The sequence below is a fragment of the Stigmatopora argus genome, chromosome 1 (genome assembly GCF_051989625.1).
Source record: "Stigmatopora argus isolate UIUO_Sarg chromosome 1, RoL_Sarg_1.0, whole genome shotgun sequence".
NCBI classification, from domain to species: domain Eukaryota; kingdom Metazoa; phylum Chordata; class Actinopteri; order Syngnathiformes; family Syngnathidae; genus Stigmatopora; species Stigmatopora argus.
The window spans coordinates 8,800,590-8,822,963 of NC_135387.1; the positions used below are offsets into that span (position 1 = coordinate 8,800,590).

The following is a 22,374-nucleotide window of genomic DNA, read 5'->3' on the forward strand; positions in this document are numbered from 1 at the left end:
GTATATTTTCATTGAAATTTTCGCTTGTCAGGGTCGCGGGGGTGCTGGAGCCTATCCATGTTGAATTCGGGTGAAAGGCAAATGTCTCGTCTAACAAACTGAATATTTAGACAATAAAGGCGTATTTGCAGTAACAGTGCTTCATATTTTAGGCGCAGACAAAGAGAAACAAATTGATTGCAGCACTTAAACACGAAAATATTTATTCATAATTTCACAGTAATAAAATATTTTGTCATTGAACAGTTTTTTTTTTCATTTTCTAAATTGCATGAGGTATACAGCAATACAACACAGAAAAGGACCAGCATTCTGCAGATGTCATGAGTACCGATAATCAACAACAAGTATCACCCTTGCTATCTTATACTTTACCAAAGGAGTAAATCTGATAAAGTAAATCAATTTCTTCCTGAGGCATAAAGATGGTGTATTAAACAGTACAATATGCAACAAACCACATAAGCACAAAGCAAGCAACCGCTTGAGGCTCCCACAAGAAAACCATCAGTGGATCATCGCGTCGGATTTATGCAAGTATGAGTGAGACCTGATTTACATACTTCCCAGAGGTCGTTTTTTTTTAAATTAAGTAGCAGGCAGGGAGACGGCATTTTAAAATGTCAATTAAATAGTTTTACCGGGATTACCTGTGCATCGACACTATCATCTATGGCAAATGTCACGCCGCAATTGTTTTTCATGCGCCTGTACAAATCCTCCCCAAAGGTTACAATAGATTTTTCATGGTGTGACATCACTGTTGACTTGCAAGGCAAAAGGCAGTTAGGAGAGAAAAGGCGGTCTGAGCTTGGGTGCCGCTTTACTGGGGCATCGCTTTGAGGATGACATTCACCTCTTCAGCCACAGCAGTCAGGGCAAATTCAAATTGGTCCTGAAAAGAGCAAAGTCAGAGTTTTTCCTTGACTTTTCTTAGATGCAGAAATTTGAGGCTATTTTTAAAATATGCTTACCTTAGTACGAACCATCCCAGGCCTTTGGTCACGAACGTGTTCCAGTGTTGCAGCAATGTCGATTTCTTTCACACCTTTAGTACAACCGACACCCCAAAAAATACAGTAATTTTTCTCCCTTCTAGTGATGATACCACCTAGAAATGTGAAAGCTCACCTTTAGCCATACGGTTAAGAGCCATGTCCATGAGGATGTATGTACCAGTCCGACCTGTCCCGTTACTAAAACCAGAAAATATCAATCACGACGTTTAGTTTTGAATTGAGATTGAGTTTTTATCTTGAAATGAACATCATGACAAACCTGCAATGAACAATGATGGGGCATGAGCGTCCTCGGTAGCATTTATTCACCTTCCTGGGAAGAGATAAGCAGGAAATGTTGGCCGCCATCAATAAATTCAGGATCAAAGTCAATTTAACTCGTTGGCTGCCATTGACATAGAGGTGGAAGTTGGTTACTCTACTCGTACGAACCAAAAATGCATGATTAAAACTGGCAAGACCATAAGTCTTAACCAATGTGCAGTATATCGATGACTGAATTGTTGAAAAATAAATATTTCCTTTCAATGTGTTTATGTATACAGACTTATAGACCACTTTAAATGACACAAGGGCAGAAATGAAGTGACTAGCTCCAATTGGCAGTGGTACAAACTCCCAGTTCAAATGGATTGGACGTCTACCGCTGTCAATATCAGCCATGGAGTCGAACAAGTTGTTCATTTGAGTGATGGGCCTTTTGCTGCAGCCACATCAGTCCATGATCATTTTTGTGACTATGCAACTGGACCCAGACTACTAGCTGCAAACCACAAGAATGACACAGACAGATATGTTAAACAATAAACCACAGGCATAAGACAAATGTATGTTTCCTTCATCTTATTTTCTTCTGTTCCTGGCATTGTTTTTGAAGTCACTGCGGTTATACCTGCGGAAATCCAGTAGGGGACGTGTGGAACTGGGGATCCCGTGTGCCGGCCAGCTGAGGAAATGGAACTGAGTCAGGGTTCTGGTCTCCTGGGTCTGAACATTCTTCAGGTAAAAGCTTCGCACCAGGAAGTCATTGCACCAGATGTGCTCTGACACCAGGTTCACCTACAAGTAGCCCATGTCACAAGATAATATGACTATAAGTGCCTTCTTCAGTCTTTTGTATATGTGCTGCGCTCACCTCATAGATATGATAGAGCGAGGAGCCCTCATCTGGCCAGTAGCGGTCACACTGCTTCTCCCCTTCCTCCACCAGAGCTGTCATCATGACGATCACAGAGCAACCGGTCTCCCACACCATCTGCACACCGACACATGACATAAACACATCTCATCTCATTTTCTGAACCGCTTTATCCTCATTAGGGTTGCAGGGGGTGCTGGAGCCTATCCCAGCTGACTCCGGGCCAGAGGCGGAGGACACCCTGAATTGGTGGCCAGCTGATCACAGGGCACAAGGAGACAAACAACCATTCACGCTCACATTCATACCTAGGGGCAATTTGGAGTGTCCAATCAGCCTACCATGCATGTTTTTGGAATGTGGAAGGAAAGCGGAGTTCCCGGAGGAAACCCACGCAGGCCCGGGAAGAACATGCAAGCTCCACACAGATGGACATGACCTAGGTTTGAACGCAGGACCCCAGAGCTGATATAAACACATACGTTGTTACAATTTTACACTACACTTGTAATAAAGACGTCTGTATTTTAGAGTTCTTACTTTGCCAAAATATGCCATTTGTTGTTTGTTTTTACATAGTGATGGGCAAATGAAATCGAGGCGCTGGAGCTCGTGTCACTCTTCCTGACGCAGAGTGGTTTGAAATGATACGTCGTTGCTTGAGTCATTCACTAATGTCACATGACCAATGACGTCTGAGCCTTAGAAGGTAGCTGAGGTTTCTGACCAGTGAGGTAAAGGCCAAAAACTCTACTCCTAACATTTTAAGTCAGGGGTGTCAGACTCGGGTTGGTTCGCGGGCCGCGTTAACGTCAACTCGATTTCATGTGGGGTGGACCATTTTAGATATGATATTTAGATTTTTTTTAATAAATGGATTAAAAGAACTGGATTAAAAGCTCTGAATACTCAGTTTTTTTATAGATCTAAAACAATGTTATTTTAGCTTTTTTTATATATTTTTAGATTTTACAAAATGATTTTTGAACTAAAAACACGAAAAAAATTGATTAAAAAATTACAATTATTGATTTAAAAGGGGGAAAACAGGACATTTAATATACATCTATACTCTTCATTTTAATTTGATCCTAAAACAGAAAGTCGGCACTCATGATTTACTTTCCCGGGCCACACAAAATGATGCAGCGGGACAGATTTGGCCCCCGGGCCTCCACTTTGACACATGTGGTCTAAGTCAAGGCATCGGAATTGAAGTTTTCTAAAATGTTCTTGGCTCATGCATCGATGTTTTCGGACCCATCACGACTTTCGACCCGCGTAATGCCATCTGAACCCCAGTTTTGTGTCCTAGCAATTGAGTCCACACTATGCTTACAACTTTTTAAACATTTTTTTCTTCCAAAATCAAAGTACTTTTTGGAACAGGGTATTGAGGCTGTGAAAACATTATAACTGTACACCAAACTGTGCACCTTGCATAAGATCTAATATGAGTCACTCACCTGCCAGAAGTCAGAGATGGTATGGGACAGTGGCCCTTGAGTAGCGATATATGCCGGCATCCGAGGGTCGTGGTCAATCTGAAATGAGGGACCGACAGGATGAGTTGACCGCCAAGTGTTTATTAAACAGGTCCAAAAAAAGTCAAACTCAAGTCAAACTCACTATGGTACTGGCGTTGATGTAGTCAGAACGAGAAGGGTTGATCTCGGGTTTGAGCTTCACCCTGGTGTGATCGTCTAAGATAACAAAGATATCAAGTATTTGTGATATGTTCCGTGTTGCAGTGCGACAGGCTGAAAGGTGCTGTCGGGACTCACAAGGCAGCGAGTGGTGGAAGCGGTTCTTCTTGAAATTAGATTCACTCAGAGCCACGGTAACACTGCTGGGCTCTGCCTGGTAGGAACAGAGAGCTTCCCACTCCTTCAGCAAACGGTCTTTATTCTTCAAGTGGTCCTCCATGTATGCCTGTTTTAAAATGGAACCATGACAATCAGTTCCTTTTGCAGACGCTACTTGCAAAAAGTTTTGTTGAGATATTCAGTGATGACAGCAAACAGAAAATTACAAGAATTTCAGCAGGAAAATTTGGTTGCTAACTTTTTCAGGGCCTATTTTAAAATTGAGAATCTTGTCTTCAATTACATTTTTTATAGGGCTGGTTCGGTAAGGAGACATGTAGCTATGGAATGAGGAACACATTGTTCAGGTGTCTCAGTTGCCCCCAAAGCAAAATATAGTGGTGTCAAAGTCACTGTTGCGCAAAAAACATTTACGGTATTTTCGCAAATAGCTGTTTGTCTGGTTACCACCTAAAATAGATCATTTTTCCCAAATGTATGCATGCTCAACTCAGATTACTAAAGGCCATAACAAAGAAGAAACAAATGTATTTTTCTGATAAAAGACTCATCTTTCATTTGGTAGTCTCTGTGTTTACAGAAAATAACTAGAATTGTCAATGTTTCACTGCTTCATTGCACAATACAGTGAGCCAGCAGTCAAGAGCCTCTCATTGGACACTTTTGATGGAAACAAAAGAGAACTTTTGAAACGTACAAGAATCAGGTGCCCAGTGGAGATATCCATATTTGCCTGTGCTGGCTCCTCACACCATGACGGCGTGCTGCTGATAGAGCTAGGACTGGGCTGGGCTGCGTCGCTGAACTGGGATGACACGCTGCTCACTCTCGAATCGGCGCTCCCTGCTGTTCCACATCCTCTGCCGGCGCCAGCAGCGTTCGTCCCACCCACGGCACCGAGGGCAGCTGCTTCCAGGCGTCCAAAAGCACCTTTGGATGCCATACGCTGGCGACACAGGTCCTGGTGAGCCAGTTATGCATGTCTTCAGTTGTTAACTTGGTTCTTTTTGTATTCACTAAACTTAAAATGTCTCCAATCTCATTAAGAAAGCATCTCACAGGTGCACATATCTATGTACTTTTTGCCCCAAAATTAGAGTTTTGCAGAAATTTGAAAAGACAAACTCCACCATTCAGTATATAATGCCAAATTTACTTCGATTCATTTTGATCTCAGATCAGGGGAAAAAATCCAATGTTGGAGCAGAAAACAAACAGGAAGTGCTCTCATGGGAGTTTAATGACCAGCAATCATTGTTTTCCACTCTTAATTGAGGCAGGGTTTGAAATCATATCCCTTTTTTATTGTTCTGTTCACCTGCTTAGACATGGAGGATAGTACATTTGAGTGTCTTTACGGGCACATTTGTATACTCTGATTGTGGTTGTTTATATAAGATTGTTTATTCGGGGGGGGGGGGGAAACAACGGGACATAAAAGGGTTTAGGGCTCTACAGTGAGAAATTTAGAAAAGAGGAAATAATGATACAAAATATCAAATTAAATAAATATGCTACCTAATGTAAGTAGCATTGTTATCTCAATATGACTACTCTTACCGAGGGGACACCACCTGAGTACGGGATACAGGACATCGTTCAGATAAGAGTGTGATTAGGTAAGGTGAGGGCATAGGCAATGTTACTAATGTGTAATGGGAAACCCAATATTGGGACATTTGGATATCAACGCGTCTATATCTTACATTTTGCTATGTCGTTGCTAATCCTGGCAGTTTTGGTATATACCAGTACATGTCTAGCTGCTATATGCATGACTGAAAGCCGCTAGACCAGGGGTGGCCAAGTCCGGTCCTCGAGAGCCCCTATCCAGTCTGTTTTCCATGTCTCCCTCCACCAACACACCTGAATCAAATCATCAGGTTCGGTATCAAGCGTCTGGACAGCTTACTAATGAGTTGATCATTTGATTCAGGTGTGGTAGAGGAGGGAGATATGGAAAACAGAGTGGCTAGGAGCTCTCGGGGACCAGACTCGGCCACCCCTGCACTAGACTCTAGCGACTCTCAGTCATGCATATACCCAACCTAACCTTGTGTTAGTCATGCGAAGAATGAAACTAATGCGTGTCAGTTGTCAGATGTGCTTGACGTAGTTCCCGCCACCCCAGTGGGGGAGCAAGCATCATCAACAATGGCTGGCTCTAGAGGTGACCGTGTAGTTCCCTTAAAAAACAGTGCTTTCAGCCAAAGCACCTTCTCTATTCATACCTGGAGCTCAATACCAATTATACATATACGTGAACTCCCGTTGCTGAACCTCTTCGCCAATCATCTTAGAGCCTGGCTGTTAGACGGACAAAATTGCAATCACGACGCTGTCGAAAATTGTGCTACGTGTGTGTATGTGTCTAATCTTTGTCATCGTTTACCTTGTACCTACACAAGGGACAAAAGATGGAAATTAGCCCACGGCTACAATCTTACATATTTACATATATATGTATGTTCATTATGAATATAAATATGTTCATTAATATGTGCTGTCCCTTATCAAATAAATCAAAGCACAAACAGTGTTTGTGAACACATGTTGATTTATCTAATTTTTGTGGAATAAATGGAGATTTTGTTCACCTCAAAGTCTGGATTGTACCATATTGGAGAGAATTTGCACAGTACTAGCTGTGATTGAGTGATCTCCATGCATTTCCACATTGCTTTTATCGTTGGAATAATAATATATAAGAATGCGTGCAAGTCCCTACTTTTTACACGTTCTTACCTGGTACTCCTGGTGGCTGAAGCTTCCACCCTGCGGCGCCAGGCCCAGTTTCTTGGCAGCCAAACGGTGGGCATGGTGGCGCAGGCAGGTGACACTGAGGGCTGCCAAAAGGATGCCAACAATGCAGGCGAGAGCCACCAAGGTAGAGGAAACCCAGCGAGAGCCAGTTTTGACTCGTGTGGCCACAGGTGACGCTTTGGCAAACTTCTCCACTTGCTGACAAAACAAAACCATTTTAAAAAAGATAAAACCAAATAATCTTGTTATCTTATTCTCATTTAGGGTAACTGTTTCATTCCATCTAATGTATGTCTGTTTGTTGTCACCTGGTTGTCGCTGTGCTGCAAAACTTTCAGACTTGTCTCAGATTTCTGAATGTTCTTATCTGTGAGCGTATTCAGAATTACAACTTTGTTACTATTGAATACTTGAGAATGGCCAACCTACAACAGCGATACAATATTAACCTTCTTTCTCCGATAGGTTCTCTTCGTTTGGCTTCGTCCCGTAAGTGGTCGTTACACCCAAATCACTGGCGGAAGGACAGAAAAGAGTATTTGTCAAAGAAAGTCATCCCAAAAGCGTTTTGCCCATGTAAGACATACATGTCAGATCTGTTTTGTTCCACCTTGCCCACTTGGGGAGGGCTGATATTCTTTGGGACCACCATTGGTTTAGAATACTTTATGATCGGCACTGTATCTGGGGCGGCGATCTTGTTCTCGCTGAAACTCTCTGTGACCTGATGAATGACAACATTTGTGTAACAAAAAAAATTACATTTTGAAGATTTTCCAAACTGAGATAAAAATGTTGACATAAAAAAGATGTTGAGTATTTCAGTGTTTAAACAAATGTTGTTTAGTGGCCAGAATCATAAAATATATGAAAAATGGCTTAAATTGGAAGACTGAAGGAAGGTAGTCAAGAAGAAAGGTATCAAAATTTAAAACAAAATTAGAATTAAGTTTAGTGTATGGTTAGATTAAACTTATTTTTGAGTGTGTCTGCATCGTAATCCAAGTTCATTTAGATTTGTTTATGTTATGTTACGAGCGCGTTACCAAACTTTCATTTTGGAAACAAAAATGGATACATATTTTATACTAAGCAAAAGAATAGTTCCAAAATAAACCATGTCTGCATGTGGACAAGTCATGACACTGACCTTCTTCCATGAGCCGACATTGTTTCCATAGTTTTCTGAAACGTGGAGACATCAAAGATCAGCGCTAAATTCCTGCATTGTACGCTCCCTCAATTTACGTCAATATTATTATCGATGGTGTCGAGTACACGTTAGAAGGATGTTGAAACCTTTAATGGCTTTGAGGCCAAAGGACTTCTCCAGCTGCATCTGCTTGTGCAGAGCCGCTGTTAGCTGTTCGGGGGACAAATCTTCAACATCCAGGCCGTATTTGTCTAGCAGCCGCTGAAGACGCGCCACAGAGCTTTCTGCAAAACAGATAAACATCAGATAGAATACTATTGGATCTTGAAATACGGTGAAATTTAACAGATTACAACTTCGCGGCGCCATGTTCCAATACAGAGAGTCATCGAGTTATGACCAGGTTCTGTTTTGTTCCAGTCAAAATTGTCATCAAAATAATTAATATTAAAAAGTAAAATAGATTCATTCATAAATCGTCTGCACCGCGCATTCTTATAAGGGTTGCTGGAGCCTCTCCCAGCTGATTTTGAGTGAAAAGCAGACTACACCTTAGACTGGTCGCCAGTCAGACCTAGGGCACATTGAGAGACAGACAACCATTCGCATTTACAATCACATACCTGTCAACTTATAAGTTTTTCCTGTATTTTATATGTTTATTGATCATTTCAAATTGTGTACGGTGTATAACAACTTTTGTACGGGATTCTTTTTGTAAAACCGATCTCGTTTTACCCATTTCGGCTCTAATCCGGATCGTCTCGGTCACTGGTAGCAGACGAAAACGTCATCATCGACTGCTTTAAGCATGATATGCCCTTTCACACATCCGCCTTTTCACTATATAAATATAGCGCGTCAGCAAGCAATGTACCCAGACAATCAAGCTGTCAGCGTCATACAGCGACATCTACACAATCTTGAATTTCGTGCATACAAAAGGTGCATCGACTGAATGAGCATTACGTCCACTTTGCGGTCAATTTTAGCACCCTATGTGAGTAAATATGTGCAGTGTTGCATTTGTATGGTTTTTATCGCTAAATAAGGGGAATTGCAATCATTAATTGGCTGAGGTTGACAGGTATGCAATCATACAACCACCAGCGGAAATGAAGCTCGCGATTGCCCGCACCGAAGGCAAGTGAACCACTACACAATCAGGTGGCTAAAGTAAGGTACATTAAAATCATAATTGCTGATGGGTAAATGGAATGTTAGGGTTTTCAATGACTACTGCGGCGGCAACAAAACCAAAACTTCTCCACCATTCCCTTCTGTCACGCCAGTCAATAATCGATCATGAAGCAAACATGCAAGCCGATTTGTTATGTAACTTATTTTTAGGTTACGTGATCCAGAGGTTGTTTGACTTTGACTGTCAGCGATGTAAGGTTTGTGTCGGCCAGGTAAGATTTGTGAAAACACAAAACTGCATTTGATGACAAGGCATTTAACGTTGGCCTGAACGCCGCATCTTTACGGATGTGTGTCAGTATCGTTCTCCTTACTCCATGCTTTTTGCTTTTGCTTAGTTTTCATGGTCATTGCTATTCTTTTGGCTCAATTTAGAAGATGCACCAGAAACTTTTGGTGCAGAAGACTTAAGCGCCATAAAGTCGAAAGGTCGTAGGTCGAGGACATCGTAACCCAAAGACTCCCCGTATTCAAACAAAGAAGTGAACAGTTGTACTTTTCTCACCGTCCAGTCCCGCCAAAGCGTCGTACTTCGACGCTACCTTGCTCTGCGACCGAAGATTTTCAACTTGGGAAATGTAATTCTGGTTGTAGCCCAGTGGTAAGTCAATCTCTTTGAAGGCGGAAGCTGACGCTAAAGATTGTGCAGGTGCCCCCCTGGGGCGAGAATCAGCCTGGACAGGGGCGTCTAAGTAATAGGACACCAAATTCTGTAGAAGTTGCTGGTCCCTGTTGAGAGCTTTTCCTCTGGATCTGGAGCGTGGATGGGAGAAGCGGATGAATGGAGTAGTTGGGTTATCTTCCAGGGAATTCAGGGAACGTTCAACTTCATCCTGATGAGAATAATAACAGAATTGAAGCATAAATAGTGAAAACCTTTTACATCAAGTGCTTCCCTTTTCCTCCACTGTAAATGTCTTTAACAAAGCGCGCCAACATGGTGTTCAAAAACATGATCTTTATATCATCAACATTTAAAATATTACTGATTTAAAATATCACGGCACCGTAAGATTTTTATTAGATTTAGTCTGTTTTTTGTTTCTTTTTTTTAGACAAAAACCTTTTCAATAGTTGATTCAATACCTACAAGAACATTTACATTGAACTTGAATTTGAATTGAACTTTGGCCTGCAAAAAACTCAATTTGCAGACTCCCCAAAACATTTTTTTAATGAAAAATTCCCATTGAATGTCGTTGACACATTCGTATCGTGTGCGGTCGATTGGTCGCGGGCGACCAAAAGACCGGCGACCAATCGACCGTGTACCCATTCGTATACAAGGTTCCTATTTTTGCCTATTGACATTTTGACATAATACCAATTTCACACATTTGAAATGTTCACAATTTTAAACAAAAAGCATGAAAGCATTCCCATGCAATTTCTCCAGAAATGTATTTATGTAGTTTTCTGCATTTATTGTAATAATAGAAATTGATACATAGTTAAAAATAAGTACTACTACTTGTTTCCTAATTGTGTGAATAATTTTGGAGACACTCATTAGCTGCTATTGATAACAGAAAGGGATACCCTTTAAAAGCCTTTGTAACAGGAACGCAACTGCTTTTACCTGGTTGTACATTTGGGAATCCAGTATGGGCATCTGTCCATGCATGGAGGATGGAGACGGCTCCATTGTCAGATAATCTATGTACTTTTGGATCCGTTGTTTGTCACCTGTCTCTCCAGCTCTTAAAATCGCACGGGGAGTCAGCAACCTGGGAACACAAGAGCAAAAGATTTATTCAGAAATTCTCCCCTGAGACATTGCTGGTGTGACATTTCTTACTGTTTTCGCTGCAGCAGCTGTGAGGAGCTAATGGTAGGAATGTGACTCAAAGCTTGGCCGACTATTGCCTGGGTGATGTCATCCCTCCAGGTCATACCTGCTCAGTCCACAAAGGTGTCAAAAGTGATTTCCACAGATAAATGTTGATGGGGAGACTTACCCTGCGCCATCAAGTCTTCAAGGAGCTCCTGAAGCTTATAGAGAGCAGGTGCCGACACCACATACTGGATTGGATCGTGGTGTGGGCTACCACATTGTCCGAACAATCCGTCTGTATAGAAACAGATTATGTACTATACTAAGATGCTAAGTGCGCTTTATAAAAAATGTATATACGTGTGTGTACAGTGGTACCTTGACATACGAGCAACCCGACATACGAGCATTTCGAGATACGAGTAAAATTTCGAGCAAATAATTATCTCTAGATACGAGAAAACATTCGAGATACGAGAAAGCCAGGTGGCCAAGACATGAGAGGCTGTTTATCATTGTAGCGCACTGTCTTTTTTGCCTCATCTCTTTCGTGTGTAACAGATATCTACGAGCACTGGGCGGAGCGTTGCATTTTTTTCAGTGTTTTTTTCCGTCACTCAGCGCGAATGGCGGAGCGATAGTTCCGAGGCGTATATATTACTTCTTGTTGGCTGCTCATAAGAACATCATGGGCACTGGCTCTCTCCCGCAACTCCCTCTTTGTAATCTCTCTGGTCGCAAATGTTTCTGCGAGCACTGGTCGGAGCGTTGCATTTTTTCAGTGTTTTTCCCCCTTAGCCTGTTAGCTCCCGTTGGCGGAGCGATCGCTAATTCAAGACTACTTCTCGTTGGCAAGTGGGCGTGCGTTATCCTATTGTGAGGACATTTGTGTGCATCATTTTCTGAATATTTTGAAGGGAATACAACAGCAAACAACTTTCGATAATGACTGAAAGTCAGTGTGGAGGCGGGGCAAACAGAGTCAACCCGGCCGGGAGAATTGTATAAAAATGTAAAAGAAAATTAGAATTAAGTTTAGTGTAAGGCTAGATTAAACTTATTTTTAAGTGTGTCTGCATCGTAATCCAAGTTCATTTAAATTTGTTTATGTTATATTACGATTCACCGGTGCAAAAAGTCTCCCCCTTGAAATTATAGTTTACTATTGAAATTCTCCAAAAGTCCCCACCTTGCGGACTTCCTGTGTGTGGCTCCAGTTTTTGTCTTGTGTCTGTCTTGCTACTGCAACCAAGAAATTTCCCGAATACGGGATGAGGCAAACCTTCGCAGTCGCCGGGAGCTGGTTGCGCTCGGGAGGTGATGCGATGTATCCATCACGGCAGAATGCCAGCAAGTTTGATCTATCACTTGGTTGGGCTCTTGCCTGAGAAAAGTGCACTTCGTGTAGAAGCACCTTCAATTTCGTCATACGCAGCTGGGTATGATGACAATTAGGCTTTTGTCTAGTCAATGATGATGACAGGCCTAAGTCTGATTTTATTTTTATTTTATTTTAAATAAAGTTCTAATCTAATGTAATCTAATTTTCCGAACCGCTTTATCTTCACTAGGGTAACGGGGGGTACTGGGGCCTCCCCCAGCTGACTTCGGGCCAGAGGCGGGGGACACCCTGAATTTGTGGCCAGCCAATCGCAGGGCACAAGGAGATAAACAACCATTCACACTCACACTCATACCTAGGGGCAATTTAGAGTGTCCAATCAGCCTTCCATGTATGTCTATAGAATGTGGGAGGAAACCAGAGTACCCAGAGAAAACCCACGCAGGAGAACATGCAAACGCCACACAGGTGGACCGACCTGGATTTGAACCCAGGTCCCCATTGTGAGCCCAACGCGCTAACCACTCAACCGGCGGGCCGCCACTATTGAAATTGAATACTATATATACTACTATTGAACTAACTGTAAGTATGCATGTACAGTGGTACCTCGTCATACGACCGCTCGTCATACAAAATGCTCGTCTTACGAGGGAAATTTCGATCTAATAATTTGCCCGTGATGCGGTCAAAATTTCGTGATGCGACCAAGCCAGGTGGCCATGGCATTTTTTTTTTGCATATCTTTCGTGTATAACAATATTTACGAGCACAGGATGAGTTATTCAGACCAGGAAATGCACAACGCGCATGCGCGGGGAAAAGAGGGCTTTCTGGGTAATGAAGTATACTCGTGCACACAACGCCGACAGGCAATGGCACTCAGAATAAAACTTTACCCACAATCAATACGTGGGTAAGCTCAGCTGCTGCATTTCCTGTTATTTTTATCTAATACGAGGAGTATTATATTACTGCTCGTTGGCTGCTCGTGGGAGCGTCGTGGGCGCTGGTTCGCGGCTCCCCGCAGTAGCGGCCACGGTGGCAACTCTGTCATGGGCGCCATTCGAGGGGATGCGACCGCAGATGCTACAAGCTAAAAGGAGCCGCTAGCCGGCGCCCCCGAGGCTCCCATGGGCAGCGGAGCGATCGCTGATAAAAGACTGCTGCTCGTTGGCAAGTGGTCGTGCGTTATCCGATTGTGAGGACATTTGTGTGCATCATTTTCGGAATATTTTGAAGGGAATAGTACGACAGCAAACAGCCCATCGATAGCGAACGTGAGGGTGGAGTGTTTGTTCCGTTTACGAGTGCGTTGTGTGGAAAAAAAAAAAACGAAGCCCCCCGCCCCTTTTGTGCCCCTCTCCCCTCGGCGAAATCCGCCCAATTTTAGTTAGATTAAACACTTTATTTCTATTAAACCACTAGTTATGTGTTACTTTGTTAATGGATGGGGAATTAGAAGAAATAAAACATTTTTCCAATCCAATATCCTGTTTTTGGTGTTTTTTCAGAGGGCTGGAACGAATTAAATTTTTTTCCATTCATTTCAATGGGAAACGTCCGCTCGAGTTACGAGAACCTCGTCATACGATCTCAGTCTCGGAACGGATTACGCTCGTATGTCAAGGTACCACTGTATAAGATGTCATTAAAGGTAAAAAAAAACTAAAATTAATGGGATTTTGCACACCTGGGAAGAACTGATAATAAACGATGTGTCTATACTTAGACCGCTGCACTTTCAGGCACCTTGACGTATGAAAATCACATCAATATTCACTGCAGAGGTGACTGTGCGTGCGTTGATGAGTCATCCAATGTCTTCTCCCGCTATCTCTGATCAAAACAAACTCACTCGCGCACACAACGTAGGCCCGCAGTTGTCAGGCAGGTGATGTCACTGTCACCATAGTAACGGCTTCCGCCGTCTGCAATTGGCGGATCGCGGCTGACGGTGGGAACCATGTTTACGTTTCACTTCCCACTTTCTCGCTCTCTCGTATGTTCTATTGAATCTCATTGACATAACAATCTGATTTACAAGCTCTACTTTGACTAGTGTTACATCCTCAAGCCTAATGGGAGCGCCAATTGTCTGTGATGCAGCCACGAAAGCCACACATTCATGCTGAGTCGTAATGACATGTCATTACGGCTCAGTATGCTTCCGGGGGTATTATAATGACTCCAAAAAAGCAGCTGGTCCCAAAAGCAAAACACATAATGGAGATTAGTGCAACTTACCATCATTACAGCGCTCATCTCTTGGGCAAAGCTTCTTTTCGAAAAGGCAGCCTGTAAACACAGAAACAGACTCAGTCTTCTCTGCAAGACAATAGCGCTTCGTGCTACGCACATTAGCACGGGTGAATATTAACCTCATTGTGTGCCCCATATACCCCGCGACCCTTGTGAGGATAAGCAGTTTAGAAAATGAATGAATGAATGTGCTCCATTTTACCTTTTGGAGTCTTGTGAGACGGTAAACAGCGGCAGGTGTAATGCCACCTAACTCTGTTCGTTAAAAATACACCTATTTCATCATTATCCTGTGTGTGCTCGATGACTGAAAAGTAAATATTTTCTAACCCCTTCCGTGCCATTGACAGCTATAGGCATTCCAGTTTTGTCTGATGGCGACTTTGTATCTCTGGCTGTCAGTGACGATGATACAAGTTTAATTTAAGACGTTCAGTGCACTGGAGTGGTGATGCGAGCTGAGAAAATGGTTTTAAAAAAATAAAAAAAAGAACACAGTGGCGTAACAAAACAGGAAAGCTTCACCATGCTGCGCCCCGAGATGACTAATACCTCCTCCACACACTTGCATGTAACACCTTGCTCTAGCCTCAACTCTGGCCTCATCTAAGGCTAAAAATTTCAAGCCAATTCAAGAGGTTATATAATGCAATAAAATGTTGAGCACGACGGCATGAAATTGAACACGTTTAGTAAACATGAAACTGTCAAGCGTTGCAAATCTCCTTATTGTATGTAAGTACAGAAAATTAATTGAAAAAAAACAGAATTAACAAAAGGGATGGGCGTGGAAATTATTAAATCGGTTGCAACGATTGAAACCAAGGGTAGAATACTTTGGGATTTGTATCTCTATGAGTCGGTGGAATCGACATAAGACAGAGGTTGTATATGTTGTATATGTATATATATATATATATATATATATATATATATATATATATATATATATATATATATATATATATACACACACACACACACAGTTGTGGTCAAAAGTTTACATACACTTGTGAAGAACATAATGAGTTTCCAGTTATTTCTACAACTCTGATTTTACTCTGATATCGTGATTGGAACAGATACTTCTGTGTCACAAAAAACATTCATGAAGTTTGGTTCTTTTATGACTTTATTATGGGTGAACAGAAAAAAGTGATCAAATCTGCTGGGTCAAAAATATATGAGTATGTATATATGCATATATATATATATATATATATATATATATATATATATATATATATATATATATATATATATATATATATATTTCAGCGATGCACTTATTTATTTATTTATTTATTTATTACCTATTTATCTAAATACGGGATGAATAAAGTTATCTAATCTAATCCAATCTAATCTATTCGGATACGTAAATCTGTGTCTTTGTGTTCAAAAAACCTCGAGCACGAAGAAAGGTTTTATTACTAAACGTGCATGTTTGTAATAATACGTTACGGAAGAAGTAATTTAACGTTGGGGTCACGAGCAAAAGGTCACAGAGGTCACAAAAGGATTTTCGAAATAGTGTGATCATGGGCTATATAACTCAAATTTCCAGGGTCGGTGAAATAATGAGAGGTGAAGAGGAGAGGACATTTTGGGGCCTGGGGACAATGTTTGAGTGTCCACTCCAACAAATATGTTGATGCTTTGAATTTTGTTGCTTAGGCGAAAATCTGCTTCCTCAAATGGGTTCTTGAATTCATAATAATTATATTGAGTATTTTTTGTTTTGTAATGCCGTTAGTTTTTGGACCGCATTTGCCAGCTATTATTAACTAGATCTTTTTAGTATTAGTTTTTATTAATATGGCCTATTTGTTATGCAATTACCAAAAAGAAGATTTTTTTTATATAACAAGAAACAACATTTCCCAGGATAAATTACATTAATGAAAGAATGAGGCTCAGGTGATCACAACCAATGATACATTTGGGTGATGTTCACAACAACTGCATGAGCAAACAAATGTGTTTACCATTAAAAATGTGTGCCATATTGTTAAGTCTAAAATACAACAATCAAGAGGCAGATTGTGAACTGAAGTAAGAATGAGAAACAACATTGAACAATTCTTAGCTGCTGGCCACTGTAAACGGGGGCCTGATGTGACTTCAAGACAAGGATGATTGTTCCTATGTGAACACACACAATATTGACTCCTCTTTTAATGGACTGCTAAGCGCCTCACTTCCTCCATCATGAACCCGCTCTGCACTGGCCTTCTATGTCATTTAAAACCACAGTAATTATTGACAAGTCAGTGATTGAGATCATAAAACTGAGTGTCACATGGTAATCATTAATGTTTCCCATCGGGCGATTTCAGTTGACAAGAGACACAAGGATTTTTTCGGTCCTGCTAAAACAGTACGCTTTCGACTTCATTAAGCTTGCACATAATCATAGAAGAACTTTTTTTACAAAGTATTCCACAAGGACATTCTAAATGATCTAAAAAAAAAAAAGAAAACCGTCACCGTTTTACTGACGAAAACACCCACTAGGAAAATTCCCAATTTACGTAAATCCGTATAAATGTGCTATGTTTGTACATATTGTTATATATTGTATAAACTCACAAGTACACTGACGTTCCGGGAACAGGAAGTGAGACTGGTAATGCGGTCTGTGAACACCAGGAAGGCTGCTGGCCCAGACGGAGTACCTGGGAAGGTGCTCAAAGCCTGTGCTGACCAGCTGGCTGGAGTCTTCACAAACATTTTCTATTGTTCCCTGCAACAATCCATCATTCCATCCTGTCTGAAATCTGCCACCATTATCCCTGTCCCCAAAAAGCCAACCATTGACAGCATGAACTATTATAGGCCTGTTGCACTCACGCCTGTGATCATGAAGTGCTTTGAAAAGTTGGTAGCCCGCCATATCAGGAATACAATCCCTCCCTCAATTGACCCTCACCAGTTTGCTTATAGAGCAAACAGGTCCACTGAGGATGCTATTGCCATTGCTCTACATCAGGGGTCCCCAAACTTTTTCTTGTGAGGGCCACATAACTTTTCCCTTCTCTGATGGGGGGCCGGTGTCAGTTTGTAACAGAAAAAGCCATGGAACATTAACTTTCTGTTGTGCCATGCACAATCTTCTCCCTTTGCTCTGAAGTTTATGCACGACACCACAACCGTCATTACAGAATCCAACGTCAACATTTTGCAGCACGGTGCTTGCTGGTGAATTTGGCAGTGGACTCGTAGCGGGGCGGTGAGACCCCTTTTTTCCAACTCCTGGTTCATGCGTCCCATTATTAGACCGCAAGTTTCGGCCACCATGCTAGGAGCCCCGTCAGTCGTGATGCTAGCTAGCTTTGACCAGTCCAGGTCCAACTTCTCCATGGTTTGGCACACTTTGTCAAAAATATCCTCTCCCGTTGTAGTCCCTTTGAGACTTTGGAGGGCTGCCAGATCCTCGCAAATCTCAAAGTTTGCGCTAACTCCACGAATAAAAATGAGCAGTTGCGCTGTGTCTTGCACGTCCGTGCTTTCATCCAGTGCTAATGAAAAAAAGTCAAATTATTTCGTCTTCTGCTGCAGCTGGGCATATACATTACTCCCGATTTCTTCAACGCGTCTGGTCATTGTACTCACCGACAGACTTACGGCATTAAATGCATCTTTCTTCTCGGGACACACCTCCTCCGCGACAGTATCCATACATTTCTTAACAAACTCTCCGTCACTGCTTGCTATCAATTTAGCAACCCAAAAGCTGGCCCGAACGGATGCCTGGTTCTGCTAAGATAGTAGTCCACTTTTTCGCTTTGAGAGTTTGTCTGCTCGTATTTGGCCTTGCAATCTATCGTACTTGTCTTTGTGACGGGATTCATAGTGTCGGCAAAGATTGTATTATTTGAATACCGCCACCGTCTCTTGACAAATGAGACAAACAGCCTTTTCTTTGCATTGAACAAAAAAATAATCGTTTGTCCACTCCAGGTTAAATATCCTGCATTCTGAATCAATTTTTCTCTCACCTAACTTTTTCGCCATTATTCCGTTCTCAAACAGGTTGCAGTTTTAATATGCTTGAATAGTCCGCGATGGTCCCAGGGCTCCGCCCTCACCTGCGATCGTCCAGATGTCTCGGTAACACTGCTCGTGCATGCAACGGTGGACGTGCCCGCATGCATCAAAGGGAATCACTCTCCCCGCGCGTGTCACCAAAGAAGCAATGCGAAGCCCCGCTTCACTGGGATGATTTGTGGGCTCAGCAGGGGTGCAATGAACCAAACACAAGATTAAAATGTCCCAGTCTTCAAGGCCAAATAGGAAAAAAAATCCGATAGCGTCTCTGGTATTGTTCAGAGGGCCGGTCCAAATGTGCCAGCGGGCCGCATCCCCCCCCCCCCCCAAAAAAAAAAAAAAAATTCAAAAAAAAAAAAAAAAAAAAAAAATTCCGATAGCGTCTCTGGTATTGTTCAGAGGGCCGGTCCAAATGTGCCGGCGGGCCGTATCCGGCCCGCGGGCCGTAGTTTGGTGACCCCTGCTCTACATACAGCACTGAGCCACCTGGAACACCATGGGTACTACGTGAGGATGCTCTTCATTGACTATAGCTCAGCCTTCAACACCATAAAACCGGACATTCTGACTGACAAACTCTCCCACCTTGGACTATCCTCTTCAATCTGCTGCTGGATAAAGAACTTCTTGACCAACCGACCACAGACTGTTAGACTTGGTCCCCACCTCTCTTCCTCCATTACACTGAGCACTGGCTCCCCTCAAGGCTGTGTACTGAGTCCTCTTCTGTACTCCCTGTACACATACGACTGTACACCCACCCACCAGTCTAACGCCATCATCAAATTCGCTGACGACACCACTGTGGTCGGACTCATCTCAGGAGGGGATGAGTCGGCCTACAGAGATGAGGTCAACAAACTGCCTTCGTGGTGCTCGGTGAACAATCTCACACTGAACACCACGAAAACTAAAGAAATAATTCTGGACTTTCGCAAACACGGCACAGATCTGGCCCCACTCCTCATAAATGGAGTATGTGTAGACAGGGTCCATTCCTTTAAATTCCTGGGGGTCCATGTCACGGATAAGCTCTCATGGTCTACAAACATCACGGCAGTAGTGAACAAGGCTCAGAAACGACTCCATTTCCTCAGGGTACTTAGGAAGAACAACTTGGGCACCAAGCTTCTGATAACCTTCTATAGAACCACTGTAGAGAGCATCCTGGCGTACTGCATCACAGTGTGGTACGCTGTAAGCATGGCGGCAGACAAAAAGGCCATGCAGAAAGTGATTAACACTGCCCAGAGGATTGTCGGCTGCTCTCTGCCCTCACTGGAAGACATTGCCAGCCCTCGTTACCTCAGCAGAGCCAGGAACATCATAGGGGACCCTTACCACCCTGGTCACAATCTGTTCCAGCTGCTGCCCTCTGGCAGACGCTATAGGTCCCACAAAGTACGGACAAATAGGCTTAAGGACAGTTTTTTTCCCCACATCCATCAGAACTCTAAATTTACGGTAACACAACACACATTCCCTTCTGAGGTAATATGAAAAGATGTTTGGGTGGTGATCTGCCTCCTACTAGCTGACTGAAGGTAAGTGAAAGACTGTGAGAGGTAAGCGACCTGTATCCATAACAGCAGAATGCCAAATTACAAGATTTCCGTAACTATCACTTATTTAGGTCTTTTGCCGAGTAAACGCAGCTTATGGAGAAGCACCACCAATTTCGTCACACGCAGTTTCTGGGTGTGATGACAAGTAGGCTTTTTGTGTTGTTGATAATGACGACAGGGCCTATGTCCGATTATTATTATTATTATTATTATTATTATTAAGTATGAGGCCCATTTGACTTCGGGCACATTGATCAAAGTGTTTGCTTGTATTGTCATTCGGGTTGCATAACTTGTCACACGTATGTGTGACAGTGGCCGGTATCATAAACCTGTCCCTGACCCAGTGTGGGGACGGTCCAATTTCCTGGAGCTGCTCTGCTTAGGAGAAAGCCCCATATTTTGGAAAGTTTCTTCCAAACTGAAACATGCCCACTGATATTCAAATTACCGCCCTCTTTTGCCTGCTGGAGAAGAATATAAACAGGGGTCAGCTATCGAAAAGTCATCGTTCTTGCAATAAAGCCATGTGGGTGTGCCAAAAAAAAACAGAACAGAAAACGAGAATGTGGCGTCAATTTATATATTTTTCCTGTATTTTATACTTTTTTGTTGATAATATCAAATTGTGTACGCCGTATAGCAACTTTTGTACGTGTTTTTTTTAAGTATGTGTTTTGTAAAACCGATCTCGTTTTACCCATTTCGGCTCTAATCCCTGATCGTCTCGGTCACCGGTAACAGACGAAAACGTCATCGTCAACTGCCAATATTGTCACGTTTTAAGCATGATATGCCCTTTCACACGTCCACTATATAAATATAGCGCGTCAGCAAGCAATGTACCCAGACAGTCAAGCTGTCAGCGTCTTACAGCGACATCCACAGAATCTTGATTTTAGTGCATACAAAAGGTGCACCGACTGAATGGGCACTACTCCACTTTGTGGGAAATTTTACACTTTTAAGTGCACCCTATGTGAGCAAATGTGTTGCATTTGTATGGTTTGTTATCGCTTAAAAAGGAGAATTGCAATCATTAATAAGAGGAGCAATTGGTCGAGGTTGACAGGTATGGTCCAAAACGAACAACGCTAATAATATCAAGGTATGAAAGAAAAAAAACATGAAAAACAGACTAATAAAGAAGATTTCTTCTTTCTTCAATCAAGACTCAACACACAACCGGGATGCAAAATCGGTATCAGTGCAACATTAGTTGATATGTCACTGGAAAAATGAGATTTTTTTCACTCTTGGATGAATCTAATCGATTGATAGATGCTTGACTGTGACTCATTTTTCAAAACAGCAACAAGTCGGCTACTCTAGCAGTACCATTTTGGAATTTGCAAAACTGCACTTTATCACATCGCTGGAAAAGAAAAAGCCTCTTCCCTGCCCCCACCCAATTCGAAAATTATCTATCATTTGCGTCATCTGGACGCATTTCAACTGCTCACGTAGACACGCCAAAGTGGATTTGAGCATTTGAAGCAGCTCATAAACCACGCAAAAAAATGGTTTTAAAAGCGCATAATATAATAATATCGAGCGTCAAGTGAGCCAACGACTTGGGGCTGTTTTCTTTTGAGCGTTCTCCGGAGCTCGACTCACCGTGTCGGGCGGCCGTGCTGAGGCGACAGGAGGCGGTGAGGAGGAAGAGGAAGAGGACGCACACGACCACCCGCGGCCGACGACCCTTCATGATCCACCGGCTCGAGGAAGGGGTCTTGGCGGTCTAGCAGCGGTCCATTGGCGAGGAGGAGGAGGAGGAGATGCTAGGTCGCCTCTTGCTGCTGCGCGGATGGAGAATGAAGAGGCGACAGGTGGCGGACATCGCCAAAAGGGGGCGCTAAATCACAGAAAGCCACAGAACAAGGACCGCACCAAACTTAGAAACATCAAGGTTTCTGGTGAACATTTGGGGGAGTTCTTATTCTAGCACAAAAGGATAACTTTGAACTAATTCAGTGGCTGTCATAGACAGTGTTAGACATTCAATCCGTTTGAACTCTCTGTTCAAATGGAATGGATACTGACTAGTCGTACAGCAGAAGGGTGGAAATTCATTCGCTTTATCCTCACAAGGGTCGAGGGGGGTGCTGGAGCCTATCACAGCTGACTTTCTGCGGGGGACACCCTGAATCGGTGGCCAGCCAATCGCAGGGCACAACGAGACGGACAACCATTCACACACATCTAGGGGCAATATAGTGTCCAATCAGCCTACTATGCATGTTTTTGGAATGTGGGAGGAAACCAGAGTACCCGGAGAAAAC

General features: G+C 42.6%; 1 protein-coding gene across 2 annotated transcripts; it reads right to left on the minus strand.

Annotated features, from left to right (window-relative positions):
• Positions 1 to 177: 177 nt before the first annotated feature.
• On the minus strand, positions 178 to 21,929 carry LOC144077080 (receptor-type tyrosine-protein phosphatase-like N). Of its 2 annotated transcripts, none has more exons than XM_077604550.1 (22): positions 21,710 to 21,929; positions 14,463 to 14,513; positions 11,058 to 11,168; positions 10,898 to 10,994; positions 10,679 to 10,826; positions 9,605 to 9,932; positions 8,046 to 8,183; positions 7,897 to 7,931; positions 7,334 to 7,470; positions 7,196 to 7,260; positions 7,055 to 7,113; positions 6,729 to 6,944; positions 4,681 to 4,929; positions 3,942 to 4,089; positions 3,787 to 3,860; positions 3,624 to 3,701; positions 2,155 to 2,274; positions 1,912 to 2,078; positions 1,279 to 1,332; positions 1,132 to 1,196; positions 975 to 1,048; positions 178 to 895 (listed from the first exon to the last, which is right to left on the minus strand). In XM_077604550.1, the coding sequence occupies exons 1-22, from the start codon at positions 21,798 to 21,800 to the stop codon at positions 824 to 826; spliced, it is 2,577 nt and encodes an 858-aa protein (XP_077460676.1). In that variant the 5' UTR covers positions 21,801 to 21,929; the 3' UTR covers positions 178 to 823. The 2 variants fall into 2 exon arrangements, with proteins under 2 accessions (XP_077460676.1, XP_077460668.1); XM_077604542.1 differs by having other exon boundaries at positions 4,681 to 4,944.
• Positions 21,930 to 22,374: the final 445 nt, after the last annotated feature.

What these genes read in the sequence shown, in the direction of transcription:
- LOC144077080 (XM_077604542.1), bottom strand. Translation starts at nt 21,800, where the DNA reads ATGAAGGGTCGTCGGCCGCGGGTGGTCGTGTGCGTCCTCTTCCTCTTC. An exon ending in CGCTTTGGCGGGACTGGACG is followed by an intron (nt 8,184 to 9,604) that starts GTGAGAAAAGTA and finishes TCTGTTTTGCAG; the next exon opens with AAAGCTCTGTGGCGCGTCTT. An exon ending in CCACTGGGCACCTGATTCTT is followed by an intron (nt 4,090 to 4,680) that starts GTACGTTTCAAA and finishes ATTTTAAAACAG; the next exon opens with GCATACATGGAGGACCACTT.